The 16,746-nt window shown below is 48.1% G+C and overlaps 1 protein-coding gene across 1 annotated transcript in view; it reads left to right on the top strand.

Annotated features, from left to right (window-relative positions):
* Positions 1-12,396, top strand: part of KCTD15 (potassium channel tetramerization domain containing 15) — a 67,265-nt gene extending 54,869 nt beyond the window's left edge. The window contains exon 4 of the mRNA XM_056862635.1: positions 12,028-12,396. Coding sequence (XP_056718613.1) covers positions 12,028-12,183 — 156 coding nt within the window. The 3' untranslated portion in view covers positions 12,184-12,396. The remainder of the gene's footprint in view (positions 1-12,027) is intronic.
* The last annotated feature ends 4,350 nt before the right edge of the window (positions 12,397-16,746 follow it).

Raw genomic sequence — 16,746 nt, 5'->3', positions numbered from 1 at the left:
GTCGGAGGTTCCCCAATCAAAGCCTGATACTCCACAGGTAGAACAAGGAGGAAGGCAGAAACAATGTAAATGGCCGCCGGCTACACTTTCCTATCCTCCTTGGGGGTGGTGATTTTACAGTTACAGGGAGGGGCTGTGGCTCAGTGGTAGAGCATCTGCTAAGCATGCAGAAGGTCCCAGGTTCAATCCCCGGCATCTCCAGTTAAAGGGACTAGACAAGTAAGTGATGTGAAAGTCCTTTCTCTGCCTGAGACCCTGGAGAGCCGCTGCCAGTCTGAGTAAACGATACTGACTTTGATGAACCAAGGGTCTGATTCAGTATAAGGCAGCTTCATGTGTTCATCCCAGTTACTGGTAGGGATGCTACAAATTTTGCACCAAACATGTTCAACAAACAAAGTAAGAAGAAGATGAGTTGGTTTTTATACGCCAACTTTCTCTACCTTTTAAGGAGAATCAAACCCACTTACAATCGCCTTCCCTTCCTCTTTCCACAACAGACACCTTGTGAGGTAGGTGGGGCTGAGAGAGTTTAGAGAGAACAGTGACCGGCCCAAGGTCACCCAGCTGGCTTCATGTGTTGGAGTGGGGAAACCAACCCGGTTCATCAGGTTAGAGTCCGCCTCTCATATGGACTAGTGAAGAATAAAACCTAGTTCTCCAGATTAGAGTCCACCGCTCTTAACCACTACACCACGCTGGCTCTGACTGTGTAATACAGTCAGAAGTGATGATCAAAAGTGATCATTGGATCTTTCAGGTTTGGCACTTAAAATGCTTGCCAGTCAGTGTTACATTGAATTTTTGTGAAACTGCACATGCACAATAAGACTGTCGATCCAAACCGGTTAGCACCTATTAGTGTTGCTAAGGACTACTCAGATGTACACCAACTGTCAGGATTTTCTTTAAAAATGTAGCATTTGTGTATCTAATTTGAAACTGATTTGAAACTGAATGGGGGGTGTAAAAATAGGGCTGTGTGAGAATGCGCATGCGTGAAAAAGTGATTACATTGTACTGTGATGTTAGGAAGGAATACAGTGAAACAATCTCCCAAACAGTCAGTGTCGAAAAATCAGCTCTGTTTTTGCAACTGGCAAACAGGACACAAGTCAAACCAGTGGATACTCAACCATTCGTTGTTACGGGACTAATCTGGGTGCCCAGAGCAACCAATGGGAAGTTAGCTGCTGCCATGAGCCACTCCCCCACACACACACACACACACTGAATATCTGCCAGATGCGCATGCTTCTGTTGCAGTAGCACATCGAGGGCACTGAGCAAAGTAGAAAAACCAGGCAAAAACATTTCTTCCCCATCCATGGCCAACAGCAGGGCGATTAATTAAGGATCAGGAGGGTGGGGAAGGTGAAACAGCGGCCCTTCCCAAGGCTCTGTCCCTGAATAGGAGAGACCAGAGAGGAATAGCTTCCTCTGCTGGACGTTCCAATTCCAATCATAGAATCATAGAGTTGGAAGGGACCACCAGGGTCATCTAGTCCAACCCCCTGCACAATGCAGGAAATTCACAACTACCTCCCCCACACACACACCCAGTGACCCTTGCTCCATGCCCAGAAGATGGCCAAGGTGCCCTCCCTCATATCAGTGCAAAAAGAGCGCCTGTATGCAAATGAGCATTTAGGCATAAGTTGATTATAACTTTTGGCATATCTACAAAGCGGCTGTTAAGTAGTAAACTACTGATATAGTTACAGCCTTATCATTTGCTGGACATTCAGCTCTACCCCGCCCCCCAAGACCCAGTGTGATGTCCACCGTTAAGGGGAGGAGCATCCTGCTGTGATTGGCACGGCTGGCGCTGAGCAGCCATGCCCATTGGCAGACCTTGCTCCAGGTCTCAACTTCCTGTCCCTTTTCCAGTGTAAACACAAACTTCTTCCCACGCTAGGCTTGGCTGCCTTCTTCCTTGCTACCCAATCCCAGTGCCAGCTGGGCAGGGCGCCGCTTCAGGATTGATTCAGCCTTGGAAAAATTGATGAGTCCTGGTTTCCTTTTTGCCTTTTTTTTTCCCCCTTCGCGGTCGGAGACAGCCCGCAGCCAATTCCTCCGAGCGCATTTGTAGCTCAATGAAGTGCTTTGTTCTGCATGCCAGGCTTTAAAAAGATCCTGTCTGCCCGGCTTGTGTGTTTTTATATTGCTGGCTCGGTTAGAGAAAAAGGCCCCGACGTGAACGGCGGCCTCCTTCTCTTTGCTCGTGGACTCGGCTCGGTGCTCGCCTCCTGCCTTCTCGGGAGACCGGTGCCCGCTTGAAATGCTGGAATTGCCCAGCGTTCGGCGGCGAGAGAAGCCTGAAGTCACCCCAGAGCAGTTCTGTTGATGGGATGGCGCGTTTTAAATACCTGAAAGGCTGGAAGAGAACAAAGATGCACCCTCTGCTGCTCCAGAGGGCAGACCAGGGGCCAAACTACACATTTGGTTTTTTAACAACTTGGGCCCAGGTTCTCTGGACCCGGCTTGTGTTCCCTGCAGCCACACAACAGCTGTGAGAAATGGCTTCTAAAAATAAATTGGCTTGGAATACTGCCTCGGGGCGAGGAAGGATCCCACCCCACCCGCGGCCCCGGAGTTGTTTTTCTGCCGGCGTGGTGTAGTGGTTAAGAGCGGTGGTTTGGAGCGGTGGACTCTGATCTGGAGAACCGGGTTCGATTCCCCACTCCTCCACATGAGCGGCGGAGGCTAATCTGGTGAACTGGGTTGGTTTCCCCAACGTGAAGCCTACTGGGTGACCTTGGGCTAGTCACAGCTCTCTCAGCCCCACCTGCCTCACAGGGTGTCTGTTGTGGGGAGGGCAAGGGAAGGTGATTGTAAGCCAGTTTGATTCTTTGTTAAGTGGTAGAGAAAGTCGGCATATAAAAACCAACTCTTCTTCTTCTTCAAAACAGTGCTAGGGGTAAATTATGTCCCTGTTTTTGCTGCGGCACATGCACAGAATACTCCGTGTGGAGCAGCAAAAACAGGGAAATGACTTACCCCAGCGCTGTTTTGGCACAGGAAAACAGTTGGTGGCATAGCAAGTATGGTGGTATAGCAAGTCCATTTGGACCCTCCTTTATTTTTTACAGCCATCCCCGCCTGTGCTGTGCGGTTGCGGGGAACAAACGTGTAGCTTGGCTTTAGATGTAACAAGTTTAAATCCCAGGAGGCTAGATCCAAAGCTCGTGAGCACCAGGAAAAACTTGCTAAAAGTAACAGTGGTTGGAAAATGGACTCCATTACTGGTGCCGGGGTTGGGGGGTGGCTCTCCCTCGCTGGAAATCTCCCAGCAGAGGCTGGACGCCTCTCTCTTGGGAATGTGGATTTCCGTCCCTGAGCTGGGAGTTGGGCTGGATGGCTTGAAAGGCCCCGTCCAAGTCTCGGACTCCGAAGGGCTCCGTTCCTTCTGCACTCCTGTGCAGTTGTACTGTGAACACACACTCTGGAAGACGAAGCACCAGGAGGCAGGCGTCACTGGCAGTGTGCTTTGCTGCACCGTTTCTTCTATGACATTTGCAGGGAGAAAGGGGCTGCAGGCCTTTCCTCAGGGCCATTTCGGCACAAAAGCCTGAGAGTGACATCTGTGACGGCTGCTGTTTGGGGCAGCCGCCCCATAGAAGCCTCGCATGCAAACCACGTGCAGGCAGGGCCGGCTCAAACATAAGGCAACGTATAGCGGCCCCTTCGGTGCATCAGTAGGAGGTGGCAGCAGATTGCTGGCTGTTTAATTTATTGCTATATCTTTGTTGCCTGGGTAAGGTTTCGATTTGGATTTTCCCCCTGAGATGCTGAGTTATTGTCAGCCATCTCTGCCCACCAGGCAGTCAGAACGTACGAGCTGGTTCAAAAGGAAGCCCTTCTTTTGCACATCGCGTAAGGAAACATTCAGAATTCGCATCCTCCGTATGTGGGGAAGCTCACAGGCTTAGGACCAAACCAGAAATGCACAAGGAGTTCCATATTCAGAGTTCCCAGCAATTTTGTAAATTAATTCCCAGACTCACAGGGGCCAGATTCAAATAAAGTCCTCAGGGAGAGGGGCCTTAAGCTCCCCACACACACACACACACCAGGTACCATTTTCCATCTTGAAACAGCCCCAGGGAGCTGTTTTTCCCCCTCCCAGGGAAATTTCCATGTATCGATAGGTGTAAATGTAAGGGCAACTAATGGCTCCCTGAGGCCATTTCTCGCCAAGAAAACGGTATCGTGTAAAGGTTTAAGGACCCCCCCTTCCCCATGAACTGCAGTGCTGATCTGAATCGGGGCCCTAGAAACTCCAAACACAGAACTCCTGGCAAACGTCTCGCTGTCAGTCTGGCATGGCCAGCGTGGTGTAGTGGTTAGAGTGCCGAGCTAGGATCTGGGAGACCCAGGTTCGAATCCCCACTCGTGCCATGGAAGCTCACTGGGTGACCTGGGTCAAACACTCTTAGCCCAACCTACCTCACAGGGTTGATGCAAGGAAAATGGAAGAGAGGAGAACAATGTAAGCTGCTTCGGGTCCCCGTTGGGGAGAAAGGTGGGGTATAAATGAAGGAAATAAATAAATACATTTCTACACTGGTCCTGAGACGAATTAAAGGGGGAATTGCAAGAGAATTCAGCCAACAGCCATGATAACTAAATGGAGCAACCGCAGTATTCGTTTATTTATGTATTTATTTTTCATGTTTGTAGTCCGTCCTCTGCAGCAAGCCAGCTCAGGATGGATAACACAATTTTAAAACCTCACAAACAAATACTAACAATAAAACCATCAATAAAATCAAACCTTAAAACGGTAATCCAAGATGGCATGTAAATTTTGCTCTACTGGAAGAGCCCAGACAAACGGCTGCCCCTCGACCAGACCATTTCAGACACATGAAAGGGGAGGCCAGTCCAGATGGTGTTCGTGGCTGCCCTCAATTGTAGGCATGGTGGGAAAGTTCTGTCTTACAGGCCATGTGGAACTCCATAGGTCCCGCAGGGCCCTGATGTTCCTTGGCAGAGCATCCCATCAGGCCGGAGCCAGGGCTGAGAAAGCTCTTGTCAAGGACAGACGCACACTCTTTGGGCCAAGGGAACACCAGCAAGTTCTCATCGGACGACCTTAATGTCCTTTGGGGGGGTATACCAGAGTATACCTCTGACTCCCAAGGGCTCGGAGGCCGAGCAGTCATGGGGAGGGTTGGACCTCATGTCCTACCTGCGAGGCATCGGGCTGGCTATCCTCAAGAATAAAGGCTTTTCTTACCTCCTCTGTCTTGGCAGCAGCCTGACGCTCAGCCACGGCAAGTTAGTGACTCCCAAATCATGACCGCACCTGCCAGCTACACAGAGACATGTTAACTTTTCTGTCCCCCGTTTCTCCCAGCACGATAGAGAAGCTACATTCTAGTCTAGGAGCAGCCAGTGTGGGGTAGTGGCTAGAGTGTTGGACTAGCATCTGGGAGTCCTGGGTTCCAATCCCCACTTGTGCCATGGAAGCTCTCTGGGTGACCTGGGGCTAGTCACCCACCCTCTCTGCCTAAGCTCCCTCACAGGGTTGGTGCAAGGATAAAAGAGAAGAGAGGAGGACAATGTAAGCCGTTTTGGGTCCCCACTGGTGCAGATGGAGGGGTATAAATGAATAAAGCATTGAGTTGGGAAGCTTTTCCTGCAGGCTCGCACTCAGAGGAGCAAATGGTCAAATCATAGAGTTGGAAGGGACCACCTAGTCCAACCCCCTGCACAACTCAGGAAACTCACAACTACCTCCCCCCACCACACCCCCAGTGACACACACACACTCCACGCCCAGAAGATGGCCAAGATGCCCTCCCTCTCGTGATCTGCCTAAGGTCATAGAATCAGCATTGCTGACAGATGGCCATCTGGCCTCTGTTTAAAAACGTCCAGGGAAGGAGCGCTTAGCACCTCCCGAGGAAGCAGTGGTAACCACTGCTGCAAAGAACTGGCAAGCCATAATAGAGACATCAATACAGCTGTGTTATAAGGATCCTTGGGAAGGAGGCAGCAGCCTTCTCCTTGATTTCTCTGGCTTTCCACGCTTGTAGAAAAATGGAACCTTGTGCGGTGGTCCTTCAAGCCTCCTGTTTGCACACAAGAGGCTCTGATACGTCTTCTGAGAGCCAGCCTGGTGTAGTGGTTAAGAACAGTGAGAGCCAGCATGATGTAGTGGTTAAGAGCGGTGGTTTGGAGCAGTGGACTCTGATCTGGAGAACCAGCTTTGTTCCCCTCTCCTCTACATGAAGCCAGCCAGGTGGCCTTGGGCTAGTCACAGCTCTCTTACAGCTCTCTCAGCCTCACCTACCTCACAGGGTGTCTGTTGCGGGGAGGGGAAGGGAAGCTGATTGTAAGCTGGTTTGATTTTTCCTTAAGTGGTAGAGAAAGTCAGCGTATAAAAACCTACTCTTCTTCTGACACCAGTCTTTTGCTCCGAAAAGGAGCTAAATGCCATAACCAAAAATAGATGATGGTTGGGATTTTCCCCAGCTTGGTTTATGTCTCCTTCTTCCTCTTCCCTTTCTGTATTTCACTTCCTCTGGTTCTAACACTTGCATGCAGAAACGATACCAACCTGGGGCAGAAGCCAGGGGAGGCTTGGCAGATCCTTGCTTCTTCGAGCGGCCAGTTGCCGTGACCCAAGGCCAGCCGGCGCTTGCAGGGCTGAAACACGCTGCCGGAGCAGATGAAAACTTGGCTCTGCCTTGCTCGTCTTGGGAGCAAAAGGCGGCTCGTGGAAGGCCTGGATCGCTTGCCAAAAACGTGAGCAGATAGTAGAACCGAAAACAGACAAGGCTTGGGATTGGAGGCGGAGGAGAGAAAAAGGGGAGTTCATGGAAAGGTTTAAAATCTCCTCGGGCAAAACATATACTTTCTGCCATACGAGATGATGCTGTCGGTCCAGGGGGCCAGAACTGCAGCTTCTGGAGAAAGTCAAGAGGATAGTAAAAAATGTGCCAAAGCCAACACTGTATTTTAGTGTCTGGGGAAGGGAGGGCGGGGGAGCTTGTGCGGAAGGGCTTTTCTCTCTTTCCCACCCACAGGAGCATATGTCGTGCAAATCCCATCCATGCCCAAAATTGGGCTTCTCCATAAGGTCTGTCAAAGTGATGTGAGAAATAAGGTGCACTCACACACAGAGAAACAGGGAGTCTTAATCCACCAAGTGACGCTTTGGACAATGCAGGCAAATAGCACAAAGATGTCAGCTGAAGTCTTGTCTTCGAAGGTTTTTTTAGTTCTGCAATTGTACCCTTTTCTCCCTCATAATACCAAAACGTGGGGTCATCTGCTGAAGCTGGAGGGTGAGAGATGCAAAACAGATAAAAGGAAGTATTTCTTCACACAACGCATAGTTAAACTGGAGCTCCCTGCTCCAGGATGTGGTGATGGCTGCCAACGTGGAAGGCTTTAAGAGGGGAGTGGACATGTTCATGGAGGAGAAGGCTGTTCATGGCTACTAGTCAAAATGGATACTAGTCATGATGCACACCTGTTCTCTCCAGAATCAGAGGAGCATGCCTGTTAGGTGCTGTGGAACACAGGCAGGATTGTGCTGCTGCAGTCATCTTGTTTAGGGGTTTCCTAGAGGCACCTGGGTTGGCCACTGTGTGAACAGACTGCAGGACTTGATGGGCCTTGGTCTGATCCAGCAGGGCCTTTCTTATGTTCTTACGTACCCAATTTTTGTGAACTGGTGGTTGGGAGAGCAGATTGGCTCATCTGGTGAGGAAGTCCTTAATTTGTTCCTTGAGTAGAGGTATCAAAAGGAACCCCAACCATCATCTACGGGAAAGTTTTGGGTAAGGTAGCCATGTTAGTCTGTAGTAGCAGAACAAAATTGGAGTTCAGTGGCACCTGAAAGATCGACAAAATTTTCCAGGATATCAGTTTTCGTAAGTCAAAGCTCACTTGGTCAGATTCCGTTAAGTGTTTTCAGTGTCAAACAAATCGGTGCTTGACTTGTTCTGGAAGAGAATTCTAATCTTATTTTGGGGAAATCTGTAAGCGGTTGAGCACTCTTATGGTGCCGGCCAGGGAAGGACTGGGTACAGGGAACCCATTCCCATTCATTCAATTTTTGAGCTGCCTTTCTCCAGCAGAGTTCCAAGGCGGTACCAAGACCAATCAGAAACCAATTCAGACAGTAAAACCAGCATAAAATCGAGCTATCAGCACAGTTCAAAAGCAATTGTGCACAGCTCCAAAATGCTTTCTGAAAGGGGGAAAAACACCTTCAGCTTATTGATTGCCTTTAAGTTTGAGTGGAGCTAAACCATTATTTGCTATGAAGGTAGAAATCCAAAGCCCAATTCTATCAAGACATCACTTTCCTGCTTCTGCCTCCTCTTTCAGATTTGGGGAAATAGTTTAGGACAGTGATCCCCATTGTAGTGCCTGTGGGCATTCGGTACCCTCCATGTGCTTCAGAAAAGTAGGAAAAACCATTGTAAAGGCAGAACCAGTGACTGGCTGCCCTCATGCCCCTCCTTGGTCATCTTCTCTCTGTCTTTTGACCTCCCTTTCCTTATTACTTGTCTTCTTCTGTGTGCATGTTAGCCCTCCCTTGGGCTTCTTCCATATTTTATATTCCCCATGTCTCTTCCACTTGTGTGTGTCTGTATGCTTGGCTCCGCCTTCTACGGTAGCCATTTTGTGTCCACAGGCTCAAAAAGGTGTGGGGGGTAGGGAAATCCACAGTTGGTCAAAACCTTCCTGCGAGGCTCTCCTGAAAAGAATGTTTTTAGTGGCAACAGCTCACATCTTATCTGCGTGACACAGAAGGAAGTGGGACTACAGGGGTAGCCCTGCTGTTGAACACATGAAGCTGCCTTATACTGAATCAGACCCTTGGTCCATCAAAGTCAGGATTGTCTACTCAGACCAGCAGCGGCTCTCCGGGGTCTCAGGCAGAGGTCTTTCACATCACCTGCTTGCCTAGTCCCTTTAACTGGAGATTTCAGGGTTTGAACCTGAGACCTTCTGCCTAGAAAGATGCTCTACCACTGAGCCACAGCCCCTCCCCAAGGTAGCCCTGCTGTTCTCTGACCTTATATTTGGTTAATAATCAGCAGTCTAATATAGGAAAATTTTTGTGTCTAGTCTTCAAAGATTTAAGTAATTGTCATAATGCACACTGTCATCATAATAATTTTGGCCGGGTTCCAAAAGCCAGCCTCAATTCGTGGACCCTGACTAAAGGGGTGGTAGATTCAGAGGAATGGAGGGGGGTGGGAAGTCTAGCAAATGCTGGTCGTTGCAGGGGACAAACCCAAGTCAATTGTGTGGGACGACCTTAGAAACGGGAGTAAATGCCCCCAATGGCAAGGAGCTGGTAGACTTTTTCCTCTTCCCTTCTGATGTGGCAGATTAATAATGAGTTATGGCCTCATTTTATTATGACTGAAGCCCCAGTGTTGCTTTTCCTTAAGAGGTAGCATCAATATCTCTACCAGCCAGTATTTTACTCAGTAATGTACTGAACTGCCCTGCAGAGTGCTTGTTTGTTTGATTAATATTTGGTTTTTCTACAGAGGTTTGCTGTAAGCAAGACTTTAATCACACTGTAGTCATTTAGGAATAAGTTATAGAATTATCGCTGCATAATATTCTGGGAGATCCTGAAAGACCACAATGCATCGCACGAATTTCTAGCAAGCTCTTGTGGGTCTTTTTTAAACACCTTTGGACCTTGGGGATCACAAATTTTGGAGAGTCACTCGCCAAGGGAGGAGCTTAGATCATTGGTCTAAAATAAGGTGCAGGGAGCATAAAGAAAACTTCGGTTTACCTATGCAGTGGAATAAGACGGAAGAATTCTGAGATGGCAGAATGAGCTTTACCACTTGGGTCTGCAGTGTGTGTGGGGGGGGTCACATTTGTAATGCTATGTAAGAACTCTGCAAATAAAAAGTTAACACATCAGGGGGGCATCTTGCAGGCGGTGCTTGTTTTCTGGGTGGGGGACGATGATTAATCTGGGGAAACCACCACAGCATGTCGCTGGTGCATTCTGCTGCAGGCATACATCAAGGCCCTACAAGGTTTGGGTTCAGTCTCCATTCAGCTGTGCCCAAAAAGGACTGCATCTGATAAGTAAACTCCTTTCAGCAGCTCCCATCCCTACAGGGTTTGTCTGGGCTGAAGAGGGAAGCAGAAGCACTTTTGCAAATACTGCTTTCCCTCACCAGCTCAATTGCTGGAGTTGCCAGGCCAGGTTAGACTAGGACTAGAGCCAGCGTGGTTGGGAACGGTGGACTCTAATCTGGGGAATTGGGTTTGATCCCCCACTCCTCCACATGAGCGGAAGATGCTAATCTGGTGAACCAGGTTGGTTTCCCCACTGCTACACATGAAGCCAGCTGGGTGACCTTGGGCTCATCACAGTTCTCTTAGAGCTCTCTCAGCCCTACTTACCCCACAAGATGCCTGTTGAGGGGAGAGGAAGGGAAGGAGATAGTAAGCTGGTTTGGTTTTCCTTTTTTAAAAAAGTTGAGAAAATTGGCATATAAAAACCAACTCTTCTTCTTCTAAGAGACTGTTCAGATCCTCGCTCTTTCATGAAATTCAACGGACGACCTTTCTCAGCTTAACATTTTTCGCAGAATTGTTGTAAGCATTTTTAAAAAGCATGGGAGAACATGTACACTGCCCTGCAGGCCTTGGGGAAGGGTGGGATAGAATGAGGCCAGTATCCTGTTCTGACTAGCAGCAAGCCTTCAGGGAGAGGCAGCGTCTCCGATTCTGCCATCTGCAGCCTTTTTTTATCCTATGAGCTTTTGGCATGCAGGGCATATGCACTACCACCAATCTGTGTGCTGTCCCCACAGCAGTCACTTGAGGAGGTTGTATTGAGAGGTGTTGGGATAATCCACCAGCATCCTGCAAGTATCTTTGGCCAAGGCTAGTGTCTTGGCTTGACAAGTTTGTTTCCCTAAATATAATCTTCAGACCAGCAGGAAAGTACCATGCCACTTAACCAAGTTTGAAGAAGAGTTGGTTTTTATATGCCAACTTTCTCTACCACTTAAGGGAGAATCGAACCGGCTTACAATCACCTTCCCCTTCCCACAACAGACACATTGTGAGGTAGGTGGGGCTGAGAGTGTGACTAGCCCAAGGTCACCCAGCTGGCTTAATGTGTAGGAGTGGGGAAACTAGTTCACCAGATTAGCGTCCGTCGCTCATGTGGAGGAGTGGGGAATCAAACCCGTTTCTCCAGATCAGAGTCCACCACTCCAAACCACCGCTCCTAACCGCTACACCATGCTGGTTTCCTCCAGCCTAGAGTGCCTTCTTCAGATGGGCTGTCCAAATCTCTTCCACTGGAGGAAGGCTCCTTATTCTGGTGGAAAGCTTCACACTCATCTGAGCAGAATGATAGGCTACCATTCAAAAATAATACAACTCTCAACGTGACACCTGTGGGAATCCTGACACCCATCAGTGTGTTTCCTGGTACCCACTTCCTTATTCCCCAAAGCAAAGAGCCGGTCCTGCCTTTAATCCACTTCATTGGAGCAGGAGGAACTTTAAAGAATACAGGAGGCATCACCTTTGTGTTTCTGCACAGAGCCCCCATTCAGAAACAGCTGTTTCCATCAGAGGAGAATGCTTTGTAATTGGCTCTAGTCTTCCGAGGTAGCCATCTTTTGATTGGCCTCAGTACCCATGGCAGCCATTGTTGCACTCACCCCCTGTTCACGAAATCCCAAATGTGCCTACAGGCCTAAAAAGACACAAAAGACATTCCTGAGGGGAACTGGGGCGGGGCCGTGTCTCAGTGGTAGAGCATCTGCTTGGCATGCAGAAGGTCTCAGGTTCAATCCCCGGCATCTCCAGTTAAAGGGACTAGGCAAGTAGGTGAGGTGAAAGTCCTCTGCCTGAGACCCTGGAGAGCTGCTGCCGGTCTGAGTAGACAGTCCTGACTTTGATGGACCAAGGGTCTGATACAGTGTAAGGCAGCTTCATGTGTTCTTACATGCAGTGGTACCCTCTGTTAACCATTGGTGTGTTGTTGTTTTTCAAATGCAGGTTCTTGAGCGGTTATTCCAGAAGGGGTTTAACGTGGCAGCATCTTGTGGCGGCGGTGTGGATTCCTCTCAGTTCAGCGAATATGTGCTATGTCGCGAGGACAGGAGACCACAGCCCAACACCACAATCAGGATAAAGCAAGAACCCCTGGACTAAGGACCCGATCCCTTCTCCTCCTTTGTAAAAGTAGACGTGTCAAATAGTCCCTCGTGTGGAAAAACAAAAAAACACTCAAGGATTTGCAAAACAGTATTATGCAGGTGACTTCGGTGTTGCCAATTAGTGGTATTTCGGAAACTACCTGTCACATCGCCAGCCATGAACTGCATTTGAAAACGAAGACACAGACGCACACACAAGCAAAAAATCAGTTTCTTTTATGAATAAGTCACTAAGCATCCACCATACTCAGAACTGTTTGTGGGAAAGAACTCCTGGCAGAATGGCTGCGCCGTGGACAAGAGGTGGATGCTTCAGTGAAGAACAGACGTTGGCTGGATTTGTGCAGAAAGACCAGTTAGTGTCATTTGAATATGTCTGTTGAAGGAATACATCTGCCAGCTCTCTGGAGGACAGGCCCCCTTCTCCCTTGGTGGCATTAAAGACATGGTTGCCACCCCAAGGAAGACGGTGCTGTGTTGAGTGTCTTCCCCCCCTCCCCATGGAATGCCACGCCTTCATCTGATAAGATATGCTTTTACACCTCCATTGCATTACCCCTTCTTCTGTGGTTTCATTTGCTCATTGTATCAAATGGCTTATTTTTCTATACCACTCACTCATTATTTGTGTGCAGAAGCTACCCTGATCAGGGCCCAGTTCTCCGATCTTCCTGGTGCTGAATTATTTCCTTTTGAGATCAGTGGAGATTGTGCTGCTGTTATAGCGTTCCATGTGTTGCTCTCACAATCGGAAGAAGTTCGTTACTGCTTTTGCAGACTAGGGAGACTCAGCCAACGCTGGAATAAGACTGTAAGATTAAACAGGCCCTGTCATGTTATCGTCATAATGTTTTTAAACTCATCTCCGGGTTTTAAGGTTTTTGGTCATTGAAAAAGGCCTTTTATGCATGGGCTGTTACTGTGGCTATTAACCCCAACTACTTCGAGGCTTCGTTTTTGTTATGCACGTCTTTCCCGACCTTTAGAAGTCACTTTGCTCTCCCCCCTCATTTCCCCCATGGTTTCTGGATGCTGTTTCTGGCAGCATCCAGAAAAAGCGGGGGAAACGGGAGGAGAGAGCGAAGTGACTTCTAAAGGTCGGAAAAGACGTGCATAACGAAAACGAAGCCCTGAAGTAGTCGGCGGGGGTGATCGCCACAGAAACAATCTGTGCATAAAAGGCCAAAGTTAGACATAGAAAAGGAAGGGCTAGCGCTCCTGGAACACACCAAACTTCATCCAGTGTAGCATCCGGTTCCTCACAGTGGCCAGTCAGGTACCCCTGAAAGGCCTACCAGCAGAGCATGGAAGCCGTATCTTCCCTCTGCTGTTACTCTTCAGAACTAGTATTCAAAGTATTACTTAGCTTACGAAGTGTCAGAACCGGTATTCAGAGTATTACTACAGGGGAAGGCTATGGCGTTATGCTTAATAGCTATCAGTGGACCCGGTCCTCCATTAATTAGAACATAAGAACAGCCCTGCTGGATCAGACCAAGGCCCATCAAGTCCAGCAGTCGGTTCACACCGTGGCCAACCAGGTGCCTCTAGGAAGCCCCCAAACAAGACGACTGCAGCAGTGCCATCCTGCCTGTGTTCCACAGCACCCAAGATATGCTCCTCTGATCCTGGAGAGAATAGGCATGCATCATGACCAGTATCCATTTTAACTAGTAGCCATGAATACCCCTTTCCTCCATGAACATGTCCACTCCCCTCTTAAAACCTTCCAAGTTGGCAGCCATTACCACATTTTGGGGCAGGGAGTTCCTTTTATGCGTTGTGTGAAAAAATACTTCCTTTTATCTGTTTTGAATCTCTCACCCTCCAGCTTCCGCAGATGGGAGTATTATGGGAGAGGGAGAAAAACTCCCTGTCCACTCTCTCCAAACCATGCATCATTTTATAGACCTCTATCATGTCTCCCCTCAGCTGCCTTCATTCCAAGCTAAACAACCCTAACCCTAATTAGTTCAGTCCCTTTCTAAAGCCATTAACCTAGCGACCATCGCTACATCCCATGGTAAGCGAATTCCGTAGGTTAATGGTACATCATGTGACATCCTTTTCTCTCCTGAATCTCCTGCCCTTCCATAGGTCGGCCATGATAGTTCCATGATTACCTTCCATCTTCGTTTAACCCCAACGTGTTCACATTGCTTTGAAGTGATCCGAACAGTTGTTGGTTTGCAAGTTTGTGTTTCAGGGCAATATATCACAGAATCAAAGCAGTTTGTTAGAGGCTGTCCATATAAGGTAGCCTGTTTTGGGGGCTCTTGGTATTCCTTGAGCTTCCCATTTCAGGAGAAATCCCATTTCAGTTTACAGGTGCAGTGACATAAAAGGGCAGGTCATAAAATAATTCTGAGTGTTTTCCTTGTGAGTACATTGGAGGAGCCCCGTTATCAGGACACAAACGTGCGGCTGCTTCTGTAATGCGCAGACAGATCAGGGTTGTGAAAATCATATGAGCCTCTACAAACACTTGGGGCAAACACTTGGGGTTACTAATTCATGGACCTTTAACAGAAAGTGGATCTTTGAATGGGACCTACCAGGAATCTAGTCTCCTGTTAAGTGATCCTGCTGGGAACAGTTTCCAGGTGTTAGCAGTCAACAGGATCGCTTTGAAACCCAGTCTTTGAGCTCCAGACATCTCATCGGAAGCTCCCCTCTGAAAGTGGTCTTTCGTAAACGGTGAACAAAATGTACATCTCTTCTGCATCGATTTCTTTGTCATGGTCTTTGCTCCCCTCCCTCCCACCCTGTTCCAGACAGAGTCCTGGGAATTGTGGTTTGCTGAGGGCACTGGACATTCTGTGTGAAATGTCCCTACCTGTCCACACGCAGAGAGAACGTTCCCCAGGATTGCCTGGGGAGCAGGAACGACTATTACACCAGCTTAAATACGAGCTGCTGATTCAAACCATTCTGAAGAAAAGCCAAACCAAACGTGGCCCTGAATGTGAAACAATTCATTTTCAATCATTTGCAAATAAGGCGCAAGATAAATGACAGTGGTAATAGTTCCCCTGTTCAAATCAACAAACTGTCCTCCTTCCATCCTTGGGAGTTCAAAGATGGCATCCAGTCAAGTAGGTTTGATGCTCAGAGTTGAATGGCTTTTTTCCTGGCTTTTTTACATCGTTCAGCAGAGCTTGCGGAATTTGTAAAGCTTTGTAGCAGGGAGATTTCCGGGCCTTTGTGAAATGTTGGCTGTAGGGTTGCCTGCTTGTAAACCAGTCCCTGTAGCTGTGTGTCTCACAAATTAGCAGATGACCTTGGGTATCTTCATGCTACAAAAAAGAATTCCCCAGTGATTTTTATCAAGTCCCAGTGGCTGCTAAAGACATAGGTTCGGGTTGGGGAACGATCTGGTCAGTTGGTAACCCTGGCTGGGCATTCAAACCCTGGGCCTTACTGATACAGCTGAATTTGAGACTTCAGCCCCCATTGGTCCCTGTCAACAACAAATCTTCCCCAGTGCTACCAGCCCTACGTTACCAATGCAGAAACACGGCTGCGCCAGCAGATAAATCTGCCACCTTCAAATACGATCATTTAACATCTTTTCCACTTTTATGGCACTCTAAATAAAATGACTCAGTCCTGAGGACATCACTTTTGTATGTAAGATACCTGTTGAATTGTATTGTACTGTATATGTTTAAGATTGTACCTTCCTCTGCCTCAGCGTCACAAAACCCAATATCATCCATATGTGTTTATGGACATTTCACTCCCTTGTTTCATCCCGCAGGCATTCTTGTAACAGCAAAAGTCATTTATGTGGGAATCATCTGTTACTTAGCGCATTCCTCAGGAATGTTTGGGGATTCAGCTTGGTTGTCCTTTGGGGCCCAGTTTGCCAGGAATTCCTCCTGCAGAGACAGAGGAAAGGGGACTACTTCGGAGCTGTGTCTTTGAAAACATCTGCTTTGATTAGCCTGGTTCCCCCAGAATATTTAATATATTCATTTTATTACGGTCATCAGCCAATTGAAGCAACCCTAGTTGGTTCACTGTACAGTTTTGGTTCAATAACTAATTGACCATTAATCTTCACAGGAAAAAGGAACCTACTCGTTAAAGAATATATATCAGATCTCAAAGCAGGGTGGTCACTGGTTAGTACTTGGATGGGAGACCACCAAGGAAGCCCCAGGGTTGCTATGCAGAGGCAGGCAATGGCAGACCACCTCTGTTTGTTTCTGTCCTTGAAACCCCTATGGGCTCTCCATAAGTCGGCTGCGACTTGACGTCACTTTCCACCACCACCACTCATCGTGTGCCAGATGTCATCTTAGAAGAGGTATTCCCACCTCTCCGGAGAGAATACCTCCTAAGATTGTGGTTGCTGTCTGCAGCTTTACTTTTTTTAAAAAAGGTATGTGCTGCTTGACTGATTCAGGGGCAGCTTTTTAGTGGATCAGACGATTTGAATCAGTTAGGGTCAGTTAATTTACTAAAGGTTGTAGCCCTAATAATTATAATCAGATTCTTCCGTTTCAGTTCTCCCAGCACAGTCTGCCCAGCATTTGTCCTGTGACAGTCTTTT

This window comes from Euleptes europaea, chromosome 17 (assembly GCF_029931775.1).
Source record: "Euleptes europaea isolate rEulEur1 chromosome 17, rEulEur1.hap1, whole genome shotgun sequence".
Classification (NCBI taxonomy): domain Eukaryota; kingdom Metazoa; phylum Chordata; class Lepidosauria; order Squamata; family Sphaerodactylidae; genus Euleptes; species Euleptes europaea.
The sequence above is the reverse complement of the archived record's forward strand: the minus strand, read 5'-3'. Positions and strand labels throughout refer to the sequence as shown.